Genomic DNA, 18,487 nt, shown 5'->3' with positions numbered 1-18,487 from the left:
ACAACAGCTTTAGTAAAACTAAGAATTGCTTCTTATATACTTTATGCATATAGAGATAGATCCAGAGATAGTCTTCATGCAGTCATAGGATACAAACACAGTCAAACGCTCGCATCTGGAAAATGACCACACACAAAAAAATCACTTGTTTAGTTTTGGCGCGTAATTGCATGATTATTTTAGAGGTGTTACACAACTTAATGATAGCCCAAATTTCAAAGAATGATGACAAGCAAAATGAGCAGTTATGTAACTTAATAATGTCTTAGCCAACGCAGATAGTGTTTGTTGATTAGAAAATGCTCACCGATTCTAAACCCGAGTTCGTGACAAAGCGCTGTACTTTTGTTTCATCATCTGATGCTTTCTGAGCTCCAGTAGGATGTGCGGTTGGTGTTCAGGGCCTTCTCTGAACTCATCCACTGTGGAGAAGAAAAAAAAAGAAAAATGGGAGAGTTCACAAAAAAAAAATTCTTACATTTTTGAAAGTTCCACTATATCATTTTTGTGTTGCACAGAAAAAGAAAAAACAATTTTGTACAAATTAAGATGGAAACAACCCTTTAATATCCCTTTTTTATTATAATTTCTAAGTCTTAAAGAAGAACTCCGGCGCAAAATGAACCTGGGGTGTAATAACACATTGGTACCGAGTCGAATGTTCTCTGGGATTTGTTTTATATACTTTATAAAGACAGTATCATTGCGTATACAAGCAGGAGCCATCTTCGGGAAACAGCCTCGACCAGTCGAACCACGAACTCCGTGCTAAGTGAGCTGAACTATGAGATTCCAAGTCACAGTTCAGCTCGTAGTACGGCGTTCATGGTTCGACTGGTCGAGACTGTTTTCCAAAGATGGCTCCGCGATGGTACTGTCTTTATAAAGTATATTATTATTAAACTGTCTGTACACTTACAAAGTTCTCAGTGCTTCGGTTTGTATGTAGAGACCCTCATTAAGCTAGCGTGTTAGTGTGGGGCTATTTTGAGCCTTGTTAGTGGTATTAACTAGCGATCTCTTTTTACTTATTATATGTCCCATATACTAGCGTAATAAGCTATACAGTTTTTAGAGATAAAACTCTTTACACTCAGTTATCATGAAAACAAATCCCAGAGAACAGTCGACTCTGTACCGATGTGTTATTACACCCCAGGAGCCAGTTGCACCAACAGGGCTTTACTAAGCCTGGTCCTAACTGCTAAGTAGGTCTTAGTTAAGACCAGTCTTTAGAGTTGACCTAACGTCGGTTGCACCAACCAAACTTAAGCCTAGGCTTCACTACGCCTGGTTTTAGCGATGTGCGTTCCTGTGAATGGCCACGGAACTATAGCGGTTGCCTAGCAAGGTGCGTTGCTGGGGTTACGTTGTAAACTATCTTCCGGTGTTGCAAAACCGCAGAATCGGCCTCAGTGGGGAGGTGAGCAGATCGCGGAAGGCGACGGCTCAGTGCCAGTGATTCTCTGCGGATTGCCCGACATGCTGTGGATTTGTGGACATTGATCATGTCTCCAACAGTGTTTTGAAACGCACCATTTGCATAAAAACGTAGCGCTATTAACAGCTGTAATGCCGGTGTCAATGCTGCGTTGTGGTTCGACACAAACTGTTAGTGGGGTGACAGCTCTTCAACAAGTTCATGTATATCTCTCCGACAGAATCGAAACCTCTCAATCAGCTCCTCATCATTGTAAATGTCCAATGGATTGCTTCTGTCCCTAATAACTCTCTCCCGTCTAAAAGCCCGCTCATTGTAAAGTCTGTGTATAAAGCGCGCCATGTTTTTACTGCTGAGTTATCAAGTGGTTACTATAGAAACTTGCCTAGATTATGACTTTACGCCTGCTACTGACTAGGCGTAAGATTCACGCCCAGTCTTAACGTGAAGAGGACTTAAGCCTGGATGGTGCAACTGTCGTAACTATTAGGTCGGACTTAGAATGCTGAGTTAAGACCTACTTACCTTAAGACCAGGCGTAAGCCCTGTTGGTGCAACTGGCTCCAGGTTCATTTTGCACCGGAGTTCTCCTTTAAAACAAGACTGATATCATGTGTGTGAGATGTTTTGAAACACTCACATGGCACTGTTCTCCTCTGCATCTCTGATTGTAACTGCAGCTTCTGTCCAGATCTGGGATCCACAAGAGTGGCCCGAGAATTCTGAGTTCCCTTCCTCATCTCATACGCTGGAGGATTGTAGACTGTGGAGAAAGACAAAAATAGGTAAATATGACCAATCTTGTTTGTGCATTGAGTTTTTTTTTTTTAAATGACTTTGCAGACTTACAGCCGGAAACTCTTCTGTTCATTTCACCGACTTCATGTTTGAGCATCCCAGTGTCCATGTCCATCAGGATGCGTCTGGAAGGTTCTGTTCCCTGTCTCTTTCCGTAAGCTTGAGGATTGTAGACTGTGAAGAAAATAAATCTATTCAGTGTATTGCAGTTGTTGAAACTTGAAATCCACTTATTTTGCAAACGTACAGCCTGAAACTCTTCTGTTCATTTCGTGGACTTCCTCCTTGAGCATCCCAGTGTTCATGTCCATCAGGAATCGTCTGGAAGGTTCTGTTCCCTGCCTGGGTAACTCATCAGGAACGGCTACGTGGTTTTCCTTACGTTCAGAAGAGTCTTGGCTTTTTATGTCCTCGTGCTCAGGGCCAGAAACCACTTCCCATTTAGCTGCTAATAAAGGTGAAAGAAAACACGAGTCTAGCAAGGCAACCATTGATATTTTTCTAAGCCTTTGGCGTGTAAAGTATCGGAAAAGATCTTCAACATCAACAAATAATCTTTAATTAAATCGCACAAAACGTCTTGTTCTCAGATATTTGAACTTGAGACTTACAGCCTGATCTTTTGTCCATCTTATGTTGGTGTTCTTTCAGTAGACCGGTGTTCAAGTCCATCTTGAGGTATCTGGAAGGTTCAGAGCCTTGTTTGTGCATCTCAGTAAGTCTGAGCTCATGTAGGATCGGCTGGTATACAGGGCCTTGTCTAAACTCATCCACTGTTCAATGAAAAATACAGAAAGACATTAGTCTGACGTCGTCATACTCAGATTCTAGTCAGAATGTGAGTCTGATACTGTTCCAGTGGACTGTGATTATGGGCCGTGTGTCAACCGAACCAGTAATAAAAGGCCTCTGCACTCAATTGGATAGACCTAGAACCAATCAGAGCAACGTAATAAGTGGCGTATGTTGAGAGATAGATTAAAGTTGATGGATTAAACTTTTTCCGAATCCCTTATGAAGGACGGCAAAAACATCTTTCCTATCGACAAATGCCTTGATCGCGGTTCTCTGTTCCTCTTTTAAAATGAATGCGCTGTCTATATATTCTATAACACACGCGATAGCGGAATATACACAACTCAATTCTCCAGCGGCAGCCATGAATTCAACCCAAGTGCTCTTTGGTGACGTGGATGATTACGTTAACGTTGCTCATCTGTCCATCATCGTTTAAAGCCCGCCCTGACAATTTGATTGGTCCGAACAATTTTTTGTTCGGGCATCATATCTCCTCAACGGATCGAGTCCAGACCGAACTTCTCGACCTAAAAATTTTGTGGGCGGGGTTCGAGCTGGCATCCAGGCTAGAAAAACATAGTATTTAGAGGGATAGTTCAGTAAAAAAAAAAAGCATTTCTTAAATGCTTGAACGCTCTACTAAATAACTTTTTGTGTTGCACAGAAGCGAAAACATTTCTGCAAAGTTTAAGACATAATGACAGAATTTAATTTTTTAAGGAAATATCCTTTTAAAGGCCCCCTGAAATCAAAATTTAAGTTTAGGATGAATATGTTAGCCTTAATGTTATAAATAAACTGGTGTGTTCCAAAACAATGACAAAATTCGCATTAAGGAGATATAAGCATTCAAAACTTACAGTCTCCCACTTCCGCTAAAATGGATCACAGATTTTTATGACATCACCGCAGACTTCATCTTCTCGTCACATCTTCTGTCCAATCAAATGCCCTCTAGAATCTAAACCACCGCCCTCTACGCTATAAACACCACCTGGCCAAAGCGACCGCTGACACATCACACAGCAATACGTGTTGGAGATGTGTGTTCGGTTGCTCAAACGCTCAAGTTTTATTCTGTTTTCCAACTGTACGTTGGTTAAGGCTAGAATTTATTCACAACTCTACTATTGAATCCAACGTATCATCAACGCTCAGATTCGCTTCAATGGTGTTGTCAATTACGACTGCTGTCTGTGAGGGAAACTAAACGCTATTGACTATTTGAAAAAGGGGGAGGAGCCATTCAATATGACCCGCCTTCGCTTCCAGTTTCAGTGGACATTACGTCAACGCATCAAACAAAGCTCCGCATACCAAGGCACTTCAGTGGGCCTTTAAAATCCCAAAGTGCAAGTAGTGTATATATGTTTTAATCATTTCTAAGACTTAAAACATGACTGATTTCATGTGTGTGAGATGTTTTGAAACACTCACATGGCACTGTTCTCCTCTGCATCTCTGATTGTAACTGCAGCTTCTGTCCAGATCTGGGATCCACAAGAGTGGCCCGAGAATTCTGAGTTCCCTTCCTCATCTCATACGCTGGAGGATTGTAGACTGTGGAGAAAGACAAAAACTATTGTTAATCCCCAAAATCTACTATGTGCATTGATTTTTTTTATTATTAAATGACTTTGCAAACTTACAGCCGGAAACTCTTCTGTTCATTTCACCAACTTCATGTTTGAGCATCCCAGTGTCCATGTCCATCAGGAAGCGTCTGGAAGGTTCTGTTCCCTGTCTCTTTCCGTAAGCTTGAGGATTGTAGACTGTGAAGAAAATAATATGGTTGAAATCTACTGTATTGCAGTTGTCAAAACTTCAAATCCACTTATTTTGCAAACGTACAGCCTGAAACTCTTCTGTTCATTTCGCTGAGTTCCTCCTTGAGCATCCCAGTGTTCATGTCCATCAGGAATCGTCTGGAAGGTTCTGTTCCCTGCCTGCGTAACTCAACAGGAACGACTCTGTGGTTTTCCTTACGTTCAGAAGAGTCTTGGCTTTTTATGTCCTCGTGCTCAGGCCCAGAAACCACTTCCCATTTAGCTGCTGATGAAAGAAAACATAAGTCCAAACTAGCAAAAGGATTTCTGTGAAAGCTAGATTCCCTTTTGAAAACACCAACTAGAATTTGGTTTGGTTGTCTTTGCATTACACTAACTGTACGTTCACACCGCCGCCGACTTGAGCTTCCAAAGCTACCGGAAGTCATTCATTTTCAATGGAAGCTGGCTTCTCTCAGCTGCAAGGAGCGTCAAATCCATCGGCGTCTCGTTTTAGGGGTTTTGAGCGTCAATCAGAAAGTTGAAAGTAGCTCAACTTTATGGTAATGAGCTATGATGCGGTTCATGACGTTGTTTGCATATAGATAACGGTCCTGGAGGGTGTCATGAACCCAACATCTCCGAGTCCGATGTCTTCTCCGCAAATACAATACAGCAGCACCAAACACAACAACTTTGCGATGATCCATGATCCAGTGATACACATTTGAGGATGAGCGCAGATGCAAATAATAATAATAATTATTACTCTTTTTTTCCCAACCAAATGTGACCAAAACGGTTATAAAAATGTTATCATTATAAAAGGTTTTTAGTGTCAATGCATTGCTTGTTTTTTCTGTTTACATTTCATATTGTGACACTTCTCCCATGATCGAACACTGAATGCTGCAACGTCAGAGCGGTCAAAGCGTCAACAAGCTTCTCTGTACTTTTTGACAAGCATCCTTGACAGGGCGGCCAGAGCTTCTTTGGCGGTGTGTATACGTACAGTGAAAAATCAGAAGATGTGAAAACTCAAAAACTTGAAGCAATCAGCTTCAGAAATTGCAGTTCTGCATTACAAATATTTATGTCATCATAAGTTCCCATGCTTTAACCAGAAATCATCATCAGTGAGTGACTGAACTCATTATGCCACCAAACTTGACATTGTAAGTTCTTGCTGTTTAATATTTTAAATAGCTCATACTAATGGCCTAGAAATTTACATTGTTACATTTTCTTGTAATGTCAACCACATTCGATATTCCAATCAACCTATAAAATAGAGTTTTTTTTTCTGACAAAACTGAAGTTGTTGATGTAACATTACAGCCATACAGTTCACCAGCAAAATGCAGGTCTTTTCAGAAGGGTTGTAGATTGTCCAGTGAGACTTACAGCCTGCTACTCTCCCGTCCAACTCGTTCCGGTGTTCTTTGAGTAGACCGGTGTTCAGGTCCATTAGGATGTTTCTGGAAGGATCAGCAGGGATCGCTCTCTCCTCACGTGATTTCATCATGTGATGGTTTCTGAGCTCCTTTAGGATGTGTTCATCCACTGGATGTCTGAACTCATACACTGTTGGAGAAATACCACAACAAATGGAGACTGTCACACTTTAAAACACCCCATATCAATAAATAAAAAATCACAATGAGATTTATTATCTCTCAGACAGTTGAAGAGTTTCCTATATGAGGTTAAACAAGAACAATTGGAGAGTTTTTATTAAGTCTCATGGTTTTCAAAAAAGAGACTTATCTCACATTTATGCTCATGCATGTCATGCTGGTTGTTGTTAGCTGGTGGACCAGCTAAACCAGCTCAGTTTTGCTTGAGAACAGCTGGTCCACCAGCTCTGGGTGTGTTTCCAAAAAGCATCGTTAGCCAACTATGGTTGCAAGTTCTGTCATTATCAGCAGTTCAACGGATCTGTGTTTCCCGAAACCATCGTTACAACGAACATTCGCAAACAGCTTCGCAAAGTTGTGTGTTTTGAACGACAGATCTCAACCTGTGGTTAGAAGAATAGTTCGTTTGCATGACATGTGGACTCAATAAATCCTTATCTTGAGCAAAATAAGCAAGATGGCATTCAGTACAAGCTATATCTTTTATTTAGAATACATACAAGTGTCATTTACGTCTTTTAGTTTGTCAAGAGATTTAAAGCACCGTTTTTGAAGAGTGTGTACCAGATCTAGAACGTAAGAACGAGTCTATGATTGAATCTGGAAATAAAGCAAAATAACTGAGAAAAATGAGAGATAGTCGTCAGATGCCATGTCTGTAATTTATAGCAAAACTTCAAGCATTAATTGAATCTCAAACAGATTCATTAAAAGTACTCCAACACATGCGTGACATCATTAACCAACGTGGTTGAACGACCAAATTGCGACAATATGGTTTTGGGAAACAGTCGTGACTAGCTAGTTGATTTATCCATTGCACTTTGGTAGTTAAGTAGCGAGTTACACCGTTGTACGAGAAACACTGACCAGCATAAACCAGCCTGGACCATGAATTCATGCTGGATTTGTCAGCAGGGGAGTCTATGGCAGCCACTTAAACTGCGTTGTAAAAATGTGCACATAACCTATAAAATATACATGTGTAATTGCTGCTTGTAGCTATATTTTGTTGCTACGCTCAAACACACAGTTCTTTAATAATGTCAAGTCTTAAAACAAGACTGATTTCATGTGTGTGAGATGTTTTGAAACACTCACATGGCACTGTTCTCCTCTGCATCTCTGATTGTAACTGCAGCTTCTGTCCAGATCTGGGATCCACAAGAGTGGCCCGAGAATTCTGAGTTCCCTTCCTCATCTCATACGCTGGAGGATTGTAGACTGTGGAGAAAGACAAAAACTATTGTTAAAGGGATAGTTCACCCAAAAATGAAAAATCTGTCAGTATTTACTCACCCATCCAACCCTGTAAGACCTTCGTTCATCTTCGGAACGCAAATTAAGATATTTTTGATTAAATCTGAGAGCTGGATCACTCCTCCATAGGCTTCTAAGGGATTGAAACTTGTTCCCCGAAAAGTTATTAAACACATCGTTAAAATAGTCCAAGTGACTACAGTGGCTCAATCTTAAGTTTATCAAACGACGAGAATACTTTTTGTGCGCAAAAAAAATAAAAAATAACGACTTTATTTCAACTATTAATTTCCTTCTCTGTGGGCCTCGAGTCAGTTAGCGTAGTGTGATTGCGTAGAGCTACGTCACACGCAGGCTCACCATTGGCCGACGCTGGTCATGTGTGTGATGCGTGTGATGTACAACACAGAAGCGCTGCGCTGTTACTCTAGTGAACTCACTCGAGCCCACAGAGAAGGAAATCAATAGTTGAAATAAAGCCGTTATTTTTGTTTTTTATATTCTCGTCGCTTGATAAACTTAAGATTGAGTCACTGTAGTCACTTGGACTATTTTAACAATATCTTTAATAACTTTTCCAGGGAACAAGTGTCAATCCCTTAGAAGCCTATGGAGGAGTGATCCAGCTCTCAGATTTAATCAAAAATATCTTAATTCGTGTTCAGAAGATGAACGAAGGTCTTACGGGGTTGAACAACATGAGGGAGAGTAAATACTGACAGAATTTTCATTTTTGGGTGAACTATCCCTTTAATGGGCAAAATTTATATGTGCATTGATTTCTTTTTTTTCCAGACTTACAGCCGGCAACTCTTCTGTTCATTTCTCCGACTTCATGTTTGAGCATCCCAGTGTCCATGTCCAGCAGGATGCGTCTGGAGGGTTCTGTTCCCTGTCTCTTCCCATAAGCTTGAGGATTGTAGACTGTGAAGAAAGAAAAATAGGTAAATATGACCAATCTTCTATGTGCATGGAATACAAAAAATTAAAAAAACTTTGCGCACATACAGCCGGAAACTCTTCTGTTCATTTCGCCGACCTCCTCCTTGAGCATCCCAGTGTTGAGATCCATCAGGAATCGTCGGGAAGGTTCTGTTCCCTGCCTGCGTAACTCAACAGGAACGGCTATTTGCTTCTTGGGTTTCATGTCCTCCAGAACTGAGTTGTCTCTGTGTTCGTCTTGGGCCATTTTTGGCCCTATTGGTTTCAGTCTACCATTTGGGAATCGATGCAGTGGTCTTGCATGGAGACCTGCACATACAGGTGAAACTCAAAAAATTAGAATATCGTGGAAAAGTTATAATTTTGATGATTATGACTTACAGCTTATGAAAATCCCAAATTCAAAATTTCAGAAAATAAGAATATTACATGAAATCAATTAAAAAAGGATTTTAAATACAGAAATGTTGTCCCTCTGAAAAGTATAATCATGCATATGTATAGTTATATATACACAAAAAATAAAAGTTTCACCTTTTAATTTGAATTACTGAAATACACTATCTTTTGCACGATATTCGAATTTTTCGAGTTTCACCTGTATATCATGAACGTTCATCATACAGCTTATGGTAACACTTTACTTAAAGCTCTTATGTATGCATTATAAAAGTATATTTAATGCAGTAATTCTGCCTTGTGATGCACCTTATAATGCATTGTATGGTCTCATGAATAATTATAACCACAGTTATAATACTTATCTATTCATTGGACATGCCTTTAAAATGTATAATGCATTAAAGCACATGACAAACAACCAATTTCAGAATCTGCAAATATCAATTTTAACATTTAACATTAGCATTTTAACTTTGGTTACAATTATTTATGAAAAGATATAATATAGTATAATGTACATTATAAATACCTTTATAATGCATTATACATAAGGGCTTTAAGTAAAGTGTTACCAACACTTTATCTGTTTACATCAGTTTTGGTACTTTCAATGCAGGTTAGCCCTGTTTTTTAGGGATATTTGAACAGGATTTACTAATTAACCATGCCACATAACCTTTATATAATCTCAATTAAGTTATGAAAACTATTGAAGAAATGAGCCATATCACTTAAGAGCACAACTCTCCATCACAAGCCATAAAAACTGATTTATGACTTGTCTCTATCTCAATTATTGGATAGGTAATCACATATTCTATCAAGCAGATAAAATGTGCCAATGTGAATATACCCTGACAAAGGTTAAAGTTCAGAAGAATGGTTGTATCTGAACCTTGGAACTAATGAGGAAAGACACTGCTGTAAAATTATGGTAAATTTGAAGAAGCAAAAGAGAAATGAAACAAAACGATAGAGAAAATGTTTGCATATTAATTTATTATGATTGAATATTATTTTGGCAAAAACTGATGACCATGGTATAAGATTTCATAATGTGAGATTTCTCATAGACCCTGTTTTTCCTTTTAACATCACCATACAATTTATTATAAATTTCCAACACAATCAACTTTAGAAATCAGAATTTTCTAAATTAAATTATAATATCATTAAATAAGATGCAGATAAATCTCACCAGCCACAGCCAACAGGAGCAATAAGACCCTGAACATCCTGTAAAACAAATATCGAAAAACAATTTAATAAGTAGGCTACTTTCGCTTGCCAAACACCATCATTTCTTACAAACAATTTGCTTTCGCATGCTTTTGTGAATGAACACACATGCAACAACACGTTAAATGCTACCTGTGATTGTTTCAGTTCTGAGAAACTAGATCAATAGATTCTTCAGCGCTGAGTGATTTCTCCTGACTGTTTGACTCACCTCACACAACAAGGATCCTATGCACTCTGGATTCGCCTTTAATAACCCGGAGACTCAGATAATAACCTGGTTCAGAGGTTGACATGAACCTGTAATACTCCCTCTTTTTATCTTTTCATCTGCCTTTGCCTCTTAGACAGCGATAAAACATCCGCTCTTTGATCCCAGACATTCTGACACGAACCAGTTCAACTGATATTAGCGTCTGTCGGGACATTCATGACCTGAATCACTTTATTGCTGAGATGTTCAATGGAAACATGCATTGCTCAGAAGTTGCTCTTGGAAATGTTTCTGTTTGTCTCAGATGCTTCTCTTACAGAACAATACAAATACCCAGTTTTATCAATAGAGTATAGATCTATCAAAAGAATGAACATTGAAAAACAGATTGATGTAGAAACAATTTGCACGGAGCAATTGCGGAAACGCTTCATTTTACAGTACGTTAACTGACGTGTATTTACCTAAGAAAGTACTGGGTAATATAAGGTAAGTGCATGGGTTAAGGTTAGGTTTAGGGGTAGGTTCAGGGTTAGTACATTATTACAACACAATCTCATGAAAGTGCGTATCTATAGCCTACCACAAATGTTATTTCTCGTGCCAATTATATGCCAATAATGGTTTTAGCGTGCATGCAACGCACTGAAAACCCCTTTGTTAGGATTAGGGGAGAGCGTGCGTATTAAACGCCATGAAGTGCGTATCATGTGCACGTGAAAACTGTGTATGCACACTGAAACCATTTTTAGCGTATAAATGGCACGAGAAATAACATTCGTTGTATAGACACGCACTTTCATGCGATCGGGCTCAGTTATTACCCAGTTATTGTAATTACTGTCTATAATAAGTACATGGACTGTACAGGACTGTAAAATGAAGCGTTACCGAAATTGCTTATAAATTTCACAAATAATTACTAAGAAATAGCAAGTAATTGAAGTAAATTATACATTTTAAAATAGACAGAATGTTAGTATTTTACTCCAATATTCATTATTTTATTTACAATTGTGAAAAATATTTTATTACAGTGTAGACCAGCTCAGATCATTTAATGAGAAATGTTTGAGATCATACCGAGACTTCTGTAAATTATGAGCACAGTTTGAAATGCTGTTGAGATCTGAAATCTCTCATGTGAGATTATTATTACTGAAACCTGGCTTAAACCAAATGAGTATTTCGGTCTAAATGAGTCTACTCCACCAGGATACTGTTATAAGCATGAGCCCCGTCTGATCGGTCGTGGCGGCGGTGTTGCAACAATCTATAGAGATATTCTTAATGTTACTCAGGAAACAGGTCACAGGTTTAATTCGTTTGAAGTACTTGTACTAAATATTACGCTCTTAGATGTAAGAAAGAAATCCCTATTATCTCTAGCCTTGGCTACTGTATATAGACCTCCAGGGCCCTATGCTGACTTCCTAAAAGAGTTTGCAGAGTTTCTCTCAGATCTATTGGTCAATACCGATAAAGCAATAATTGTTGGAGATTTTAACATGCACGTAGATAACACAAATGACGCGTTAGGGGCTGCGTTTACAGATTTATTAAACTCTTTTGGGGTCAAGCAAAACGTCAGTGCTCCCACTCATCGTCTAAATCATACACTAGACTTAATTATATCATATGGAACCAACCCAACCGATATAGATATTGTACCGCAAAGTGACGATCTCACTGATCATCACATGGTAACTTGTATAATACGTACTGCTGAAATTTGTCATGTTGCGCCACGTTATAGACCAGGCAGAACAATCCTTCCAACCACTATAGATAGATTCTCAAATAGCTTACCTGATCTATCTCAGCTGCTCAGTGCACCCAAACAAACAGATAAACTAGAGGAAATGACTAGCAGTTTGAGCACCATTTTCTCTAGTACACTAGATATTGTTGCACCAATTAGATCAAAAAAGGTTAGAGAGAAAACTAAAGCACCATGGTACAACAGTGCTACGCATGTTATCAAGAGAGAAACTCGTAACTTAGAGCGTAAATGGAAACAAACTAATTTAGAGGTCTTTAGAATCGCGTGGAAAGACAGTATGTCACGTTATAAAAAGGCTCTAAAAGCAGCCAGGACTGAGCATCTCCGCAAACTAATAGAAAATAACCAAAATAATCCAAGGTTTTTATTTAACACCGTGGCTAGACTAACAAATATACAGACATCACCAGAGCAAAATATTCCGTTACAGTATAGTAGTAATGATTTTATGAACTACTTTAATGAGAAAATAGAAAGCATCCGTAACACAATTGTAAATGTACAATCTTCTATGGTGTCTTATGATTCAGCCTCAATTATCGCCCCTCAAGAACAACTACACCGCTTTACAACTATAGGACAGGAAGAGCTAAATAAACTTATCATTGCATCGAAACCAACAACATGTTTATTAGATCCAATACCCACTAAACTACTGAAAGAAGTGTTACCTGTAGTGGAAGAGCCTCTTCTTAATATTATTAACTCGTCTTTATCTTTAGGTCATGTTCCAAGAATATTCAAGCTGGCAGTAATACAACCTCTCATTAAGAAACCGCAATTAGATCCAAATAACCTAGCAAATTACAGACCCATTTCAAATCTTCCATTTATGTCTAAAATACTAGAAAAAATTGTGTCCGCTCAATTGTGCTCTTTCTTGCAAGAAAATGAGATATATGAAAAATTCCAGTCAGGATTCAGACCGCATCATAGCACAGAAACTGCGCTAGTTAAAATTACAAATGATTTACTTTTAGCTTCTGACCAAGGCTGTATCTCAATACTAGTTCTACTCGATCTTAGCGCTGCGTTCGACACTATCGATCATAAAATACTCCTGGATCGACTACAAAACTACACTGGTGTTCAGGGACAGGCATTAAGCTGGTTTAGATCGTACTTATCAGACCGTTATCATTTTGTCTGTTTAAATGGGGAAAAATCAAAGATAACGTCAGTAGACTATGGAGTGCCGCAAGGATCGGTGTTAGGCCCTCTGCTATTCTCAATATATATGCTCCCACTTGGTAATATTATAAGAAAACATGCAATTAATTTCCACTGTTATCCTGATGACACTCAATTATATATTTCATCACGGCCAGATGAAAACACTAACTTATCAAATTTGACAGAGTGTCTCAAAGATATAAAATGCTGGATGACGCGTAATTTCCTGCTATTAAATTCAGATAAAACGGAGGTATTACTTATTGGTCCAAAAAACTACCCACAAACTCACTTACAATACAACTTTAATATAGAAGGATGTCGTGTTACTTTATCCACTACAGTAAAAGACCTGGGTGTTATACTAGACCGCAACTTGTCTTTTGAAAATCATATTTCATATGTTACAAGAACAGCCTTTTTCCACCTTAGAAACATTGCTAAGCTACGCAACATGCTATCTGTTTCTGATGCAGAAAAGTTAGTTCATGCATTCATGACATCCAGACTAGATTACTGTAATGCTTTATTAGCTGGTTGTCCTGCATCCTCAATAAACAAGCTACAGTTAGTGCAAAATGCAGCCGCTATAGTTCTTACTAGGTCAAGAAAATATGATCATATAACACCGATTTTATCATCTCTACACTGGTTACCTATCAAATTCCGTATCAATTACAAAGTACTATTACTGACCTATAAAGCCCTAAATGGTTTAGCTCCTGTGTATTTAATGGACCTTCTATCGCCCTACAATCCATCGCGCTCTTTAAGATCACTAAATTCGAGCCTTCTGGTCATTCCTAGGATATCTAAGTCCACTAAAGGAGGAAGGGCGTTCTCACATTTAGCTCCAAAACTCTGGAATAGCCTTCCTGATATTGTTCGAGGCTCTGACTCGCTGTCCCAGTTTAAAACTAGATTAAAGACGCATCTCTTTAGCCAAGCATTTACATAATGCTTACCTTTTATACCACTGCTGAATCAGATCAACGATCAATATACACGTTCCTGTGTATATTGCGTGAATGACGGGTGGTTGGGTAGATATTGTGTTTTGCGGTAGGTGGTATGCCATACGGAACCGTTGACACTGAACCTGCTTTAACGACGACAGTGGGGCTCGACAGCCTTAGTCAAACGGGTTGGCGCGTATGGTTGGGCTGTGGAGAGATTGTGAGATTGTGGTTGGGTCTCAGCAGCAGGAGGGATGTAGAGGTCAGTAAGCAGGGCTGAGTTGAGTGGGGGACGGAGGGGGGTGACTCTGGGACGCAAGAATCACTGTCTTCATGTTTTTTATCATTTACGCCCGTGTTATGGAAATCATTATGAACAGCAGCTACGCTAATTATTTTCCCTTTTTGCTTTTCTGCTGTTATCTCGGGACGCGAGTCCCGAGAAAAACGGCGTTCGTCAGCTCCAGTTTGTATCCAGCCTTTCACAGAGACTTCAGATACGCCAATCACAAAACCTGTGAAGAGACGACTCAACACCGGCGATATGGACCCTCTATGGTGGACGGCACTGATCCTCAACAACTCGTCTCAACACCGGCGTGATTACTTGGACTTCCAAAAGATGGAAATGGATAAATATTCTAAATGTTCCGATCCAATCTGCCTTGTAATGCTGCCCGAATCATAAATCATGCACTGTTCCTTCGTTGGCCAGAGGAGAACTGGCCCTCCGACTGAGTCTGGTTTCTCCCAAGGTTTTTTTCTCCATTCTGTCACCTGATGGAGTTTTGGTTCCTTGCCACTGTTGCCTTGTCTTTTGGCTTGCTTAGTTGGGGATATTTAATATTCAATAATATTATTGATCTGCCTTGCTTAAGGTGGACGTTGACTCAATTTTCTTTTAGAAACAAACTCTGTTATATTATTTTCATGTTATCACTGTGAAGCTGCTTTGATACAATCTGTATTGTAAAAAGCGCTATATAAATAAAGGTGACTTGACTTGACTATAATTATTATGCCTTTTTCTCAGGATAAAGATCTGAGAATCCAGAGGCTTCAGCAAGACTCTCGTTTCTAATTTCTAGGAGAAACAATTGAGATCTTGTAATCTTTTTTTATGGATTCGCTGTCTTGCTTTATTGTTAAAGATCAATAATGTTTTGGAGGAAGATAGGAAGATAAGTCTGTCGCTTTCTAATAGATTCACTCCCCTACAATATGATAAAGCGATACTGTCATGTTTCCGGTTGATTTTAGGGCGTTTGGTTTTGGCTCAAATGAAAAGTCCACTCTCAAGTCTCTCAGATCTCTAGATACACAAACAATATCTGTTAAGAGATGAACAGAGATTAATATTGTGAACTTGTGTTACAACATTTTTTTTAATTAGTCAGTGAATGTTTGGAACCCAACAAACATTAGATGAAAGGAGGCACAAACACACTTGAAATGTTTGACGTGCAGGAACAGATGTTGATGGAGGATGAAAGTGTGAGTTCTCAATCCCAGTGATGTATTACATTGTAAATCCTTTCGTGTGCATTTGTCTTTGAGTGTAGTGATGCACTGAAGTGCCACTTAAACACTGAACAGACACAGAGAGACAAACCTGTCTGAAAGATGTGAACAACAGACTTTGACATGAGTTGTGCCACACACACACACACACACACACACACACACACACACACACACACACACACACACACACACACACACACACACACACACACACACACACACACACATATAGAAGTGATGTCTCAACAGCTGCTGTTTGCAATGAATGTGTGTTGGTAATGAATGAAGAAAACACTTAACGTTCTTTACTTGACTGAACTGAACAGTGTGTGTGTGCGTCTTTTCTCTTTTTTGAGGTGACGGCCCACACACACAAACCGCCTGCATATTCCTAAACCGCTGCTTATATATCTGTCACACTGGGAGAATAAGACGACTATTCAGGAGTGCTTCGACTGTGTGTGTGTGTGTGTGTGTGTGTGTGTGTGTGTGTGTGTGTGTGTGTGTGTGTGTGTGTGTGTGTGTGTGTGTGTGTGTAGAGATTTGTAATACAGCTGATTCGGCCTCAGAGCATCCATCATTTGATGACAGATTCTAGCAGTGCATCTCAATAGGCTTGTGTGTGACTCTGTGCTATTGCACTTTTACACCAGCAGAGGGAAGTCTAATCATAAGCTTTCACAAATCCAATCCAATCCAAATAATAGTTGAATTGCAGGTGATGGTTGAAGATGACTATTTTTATTCCACATTTGATGAGATTTAGAGTTATTATATGATACCTGTAAATATGATGACAGTAAATCTTTGCAACATCTATGAAAATGTTCGAGCTCCCTTTTTAAATAATAGTTGATTCTCAGTCTGGCAAATCTGACAAGTCTCACAAACCCTTCTAAAACCATCAAAACATTAAAAAAAAAATCAGAATGTAATAACCCAAAAATATTTTGCTAATGTTTCCAAGTTCTGAAAACATTACTTCTGAATGTCTCTGAACGTTAAAAATGTCCAGTTAAAAAAAAAACTGGTTTGTTTATTGGTTTTAAATTCCATTTTATCTTTTTAAATGATAAGAATGTTACTTTTGAATGTTCTCTAAACATTCTGAAACAAGTAGTAACATTTTAAAAATGACAAACATCCAACTAAAGCTTTTCAGAAACAAAAGTTCCTTGAACAATCTATAAATATAATGTTTATGTGGTAAAGTTTTGAGAACATTATTAAACGTTTAACATTTCTGAAATATCGTTTGTTCATAACTTTGAGAGACGCTTGCCAGAACGTTGTTAGCAAATGTAGGCTATATATAATAAGTTAAAATGTCATTCAATTGTATAGGCTACTTAAGTATCTAAAACAAGTCAACGTTTGGAAATTTTGGAAGAATAGAAGAACTTGATATGAGAAATGTTAGAGTACATTTTGATATGGCAATTCCTAATTATCGGCGAAATGTATGACAATAACTATATGACAATGTTCTGCCTCTTTAAATGTTCAATCTCTCCAGAGCAGGATCAATTCTGATTGGCTGTCAATATTTTTATCTGTCAAATCACATCATGCAAGTTCATAATCACCACCTCAAAAAATAGTTACGTTTTCTTATGAGATTCGTTTTCAGTTTGAGACATCAATGAGATCTCTTCTAAGTCTTTATTGAGGAGAAAAACACGACTTCTGAGACACAGATGCTGAGACTTCATTTGCTTTTAATTGAATATCATTGCTTTTCTAGAAATCGTACATTTCCGTACAAATCACATCATGCAAATTCATAATCACCACCTGATTGATTTGATTTTGGATTTTTATTTCTGGATCCAAGACAATAAAACAGTAATCCAAAGGATAACATGCTAAAGTAAAATACTTATTTCCAGCACGGTCCTTGGTGTTACACACAAAAAAACAACAGACAAGAAGCAAACAAACCAAACTAACTAAAAAAAAAATAAAAACATACAATATGAGGAGGGGGGTAAAAAGGTAAAAATACATTAAAAAACAAAAACGCTGTAAAACCTCTCCAATTTATCAATAAATGTCACCTTGTTCCATAAAAGTTTCTTGACCTGTGTTTTAAAAATCCCTCGTGATGATACGAGTTTTGTAGCAGTAGGCAAACTGTTCCATGCCATGATACCAGTATAAAATAAATATTTTTTTATTGCATTAGTAGCTCTAGGAACTATGCAAGAGCGGATGCTGGCTCTATTATGACGATGCTGCGTATTGACCGCTAGAAAATAACTTCACCTCAGAAAATAGTTACGTTTTCTCATGAGATTCGTTTTCAGTTTGAGACATCAATGAGTCTTTATTGAGGAGACAAACATGACTTTTGAGACGTCATTTGATTTTAATTTAATATTATTGCAATAATGGTATACCAATCTAAAAACCATGAGATTATTTTGTAGGGACCCAACATAAGAGAAAGTACAAGTAAAGGTATTTTCAATCTTGGAATGAGATAGGAGACTTTTGACCTTCATATACTCTCCCACACACACACACACGCTCAAAAGACATACAAATACAGGCC

At 38.4% G+C, this 18,487-nt stretch overlaps 1 protein-coding gene across 1 annotated transcript; it reads right to left on the bottom strand.

Annotated features, from left to right (window-relative positions):
- Positions 1-312: 312 nt before the first annotated feature.
- On the bottom strand, positions 313-10,496 carry LOC143701892 (uncharacterized). Its single transcript, XM_077195581.1, has 12 exons — positions 10,416-10,496; positions 10,243-10,280; positions 8,709-8,951; positions 6,208-6,387; positions 4,889-5,089; positions 4,687-4,809; positions 4,475-4,597; positions 2,851-3,012; positions 2,487-2,687; positions 2,291-2,413; positions 2,082-2,204; positions 313-422 (listed from the first exon to the last, which is right to left on the bottom strand). The coding sequence occupies exons 2-12, from the start codon at positions 10,277-10,279 to the stop codon at positions 313-315; spliced, it is 1,626 nt and encodes a 541-aa protein (XP_077051696.1). The 5' UTR covers position 10,280; positions 10,416-10,496.
- Positions 10,497-18,487: the final 7,991 nt, after the last annotated feature.

The sequence above is a fragment of the Siphateles boraxobius genome, unplaced genomic scaffold (genome assembly GCF_051911475.1).
Source record: "Siphateles boraxobius isolate OS27281-9 unplaced genomic scaffold, OSU_SipBor_1 33, whole genome shotgun sequence".
Classification (NCBI taxonomy): Eukaryota; Metazoa; Chordata; class Actinopteri; order Cypriniformes; family Leuciscidae; genus Siphateles; species Siphateles boraxobius.
Note: the sequence above shows the minus strand (reverse complement) of the source record. Positions and strands in the feature narration are given on the sequence as shown.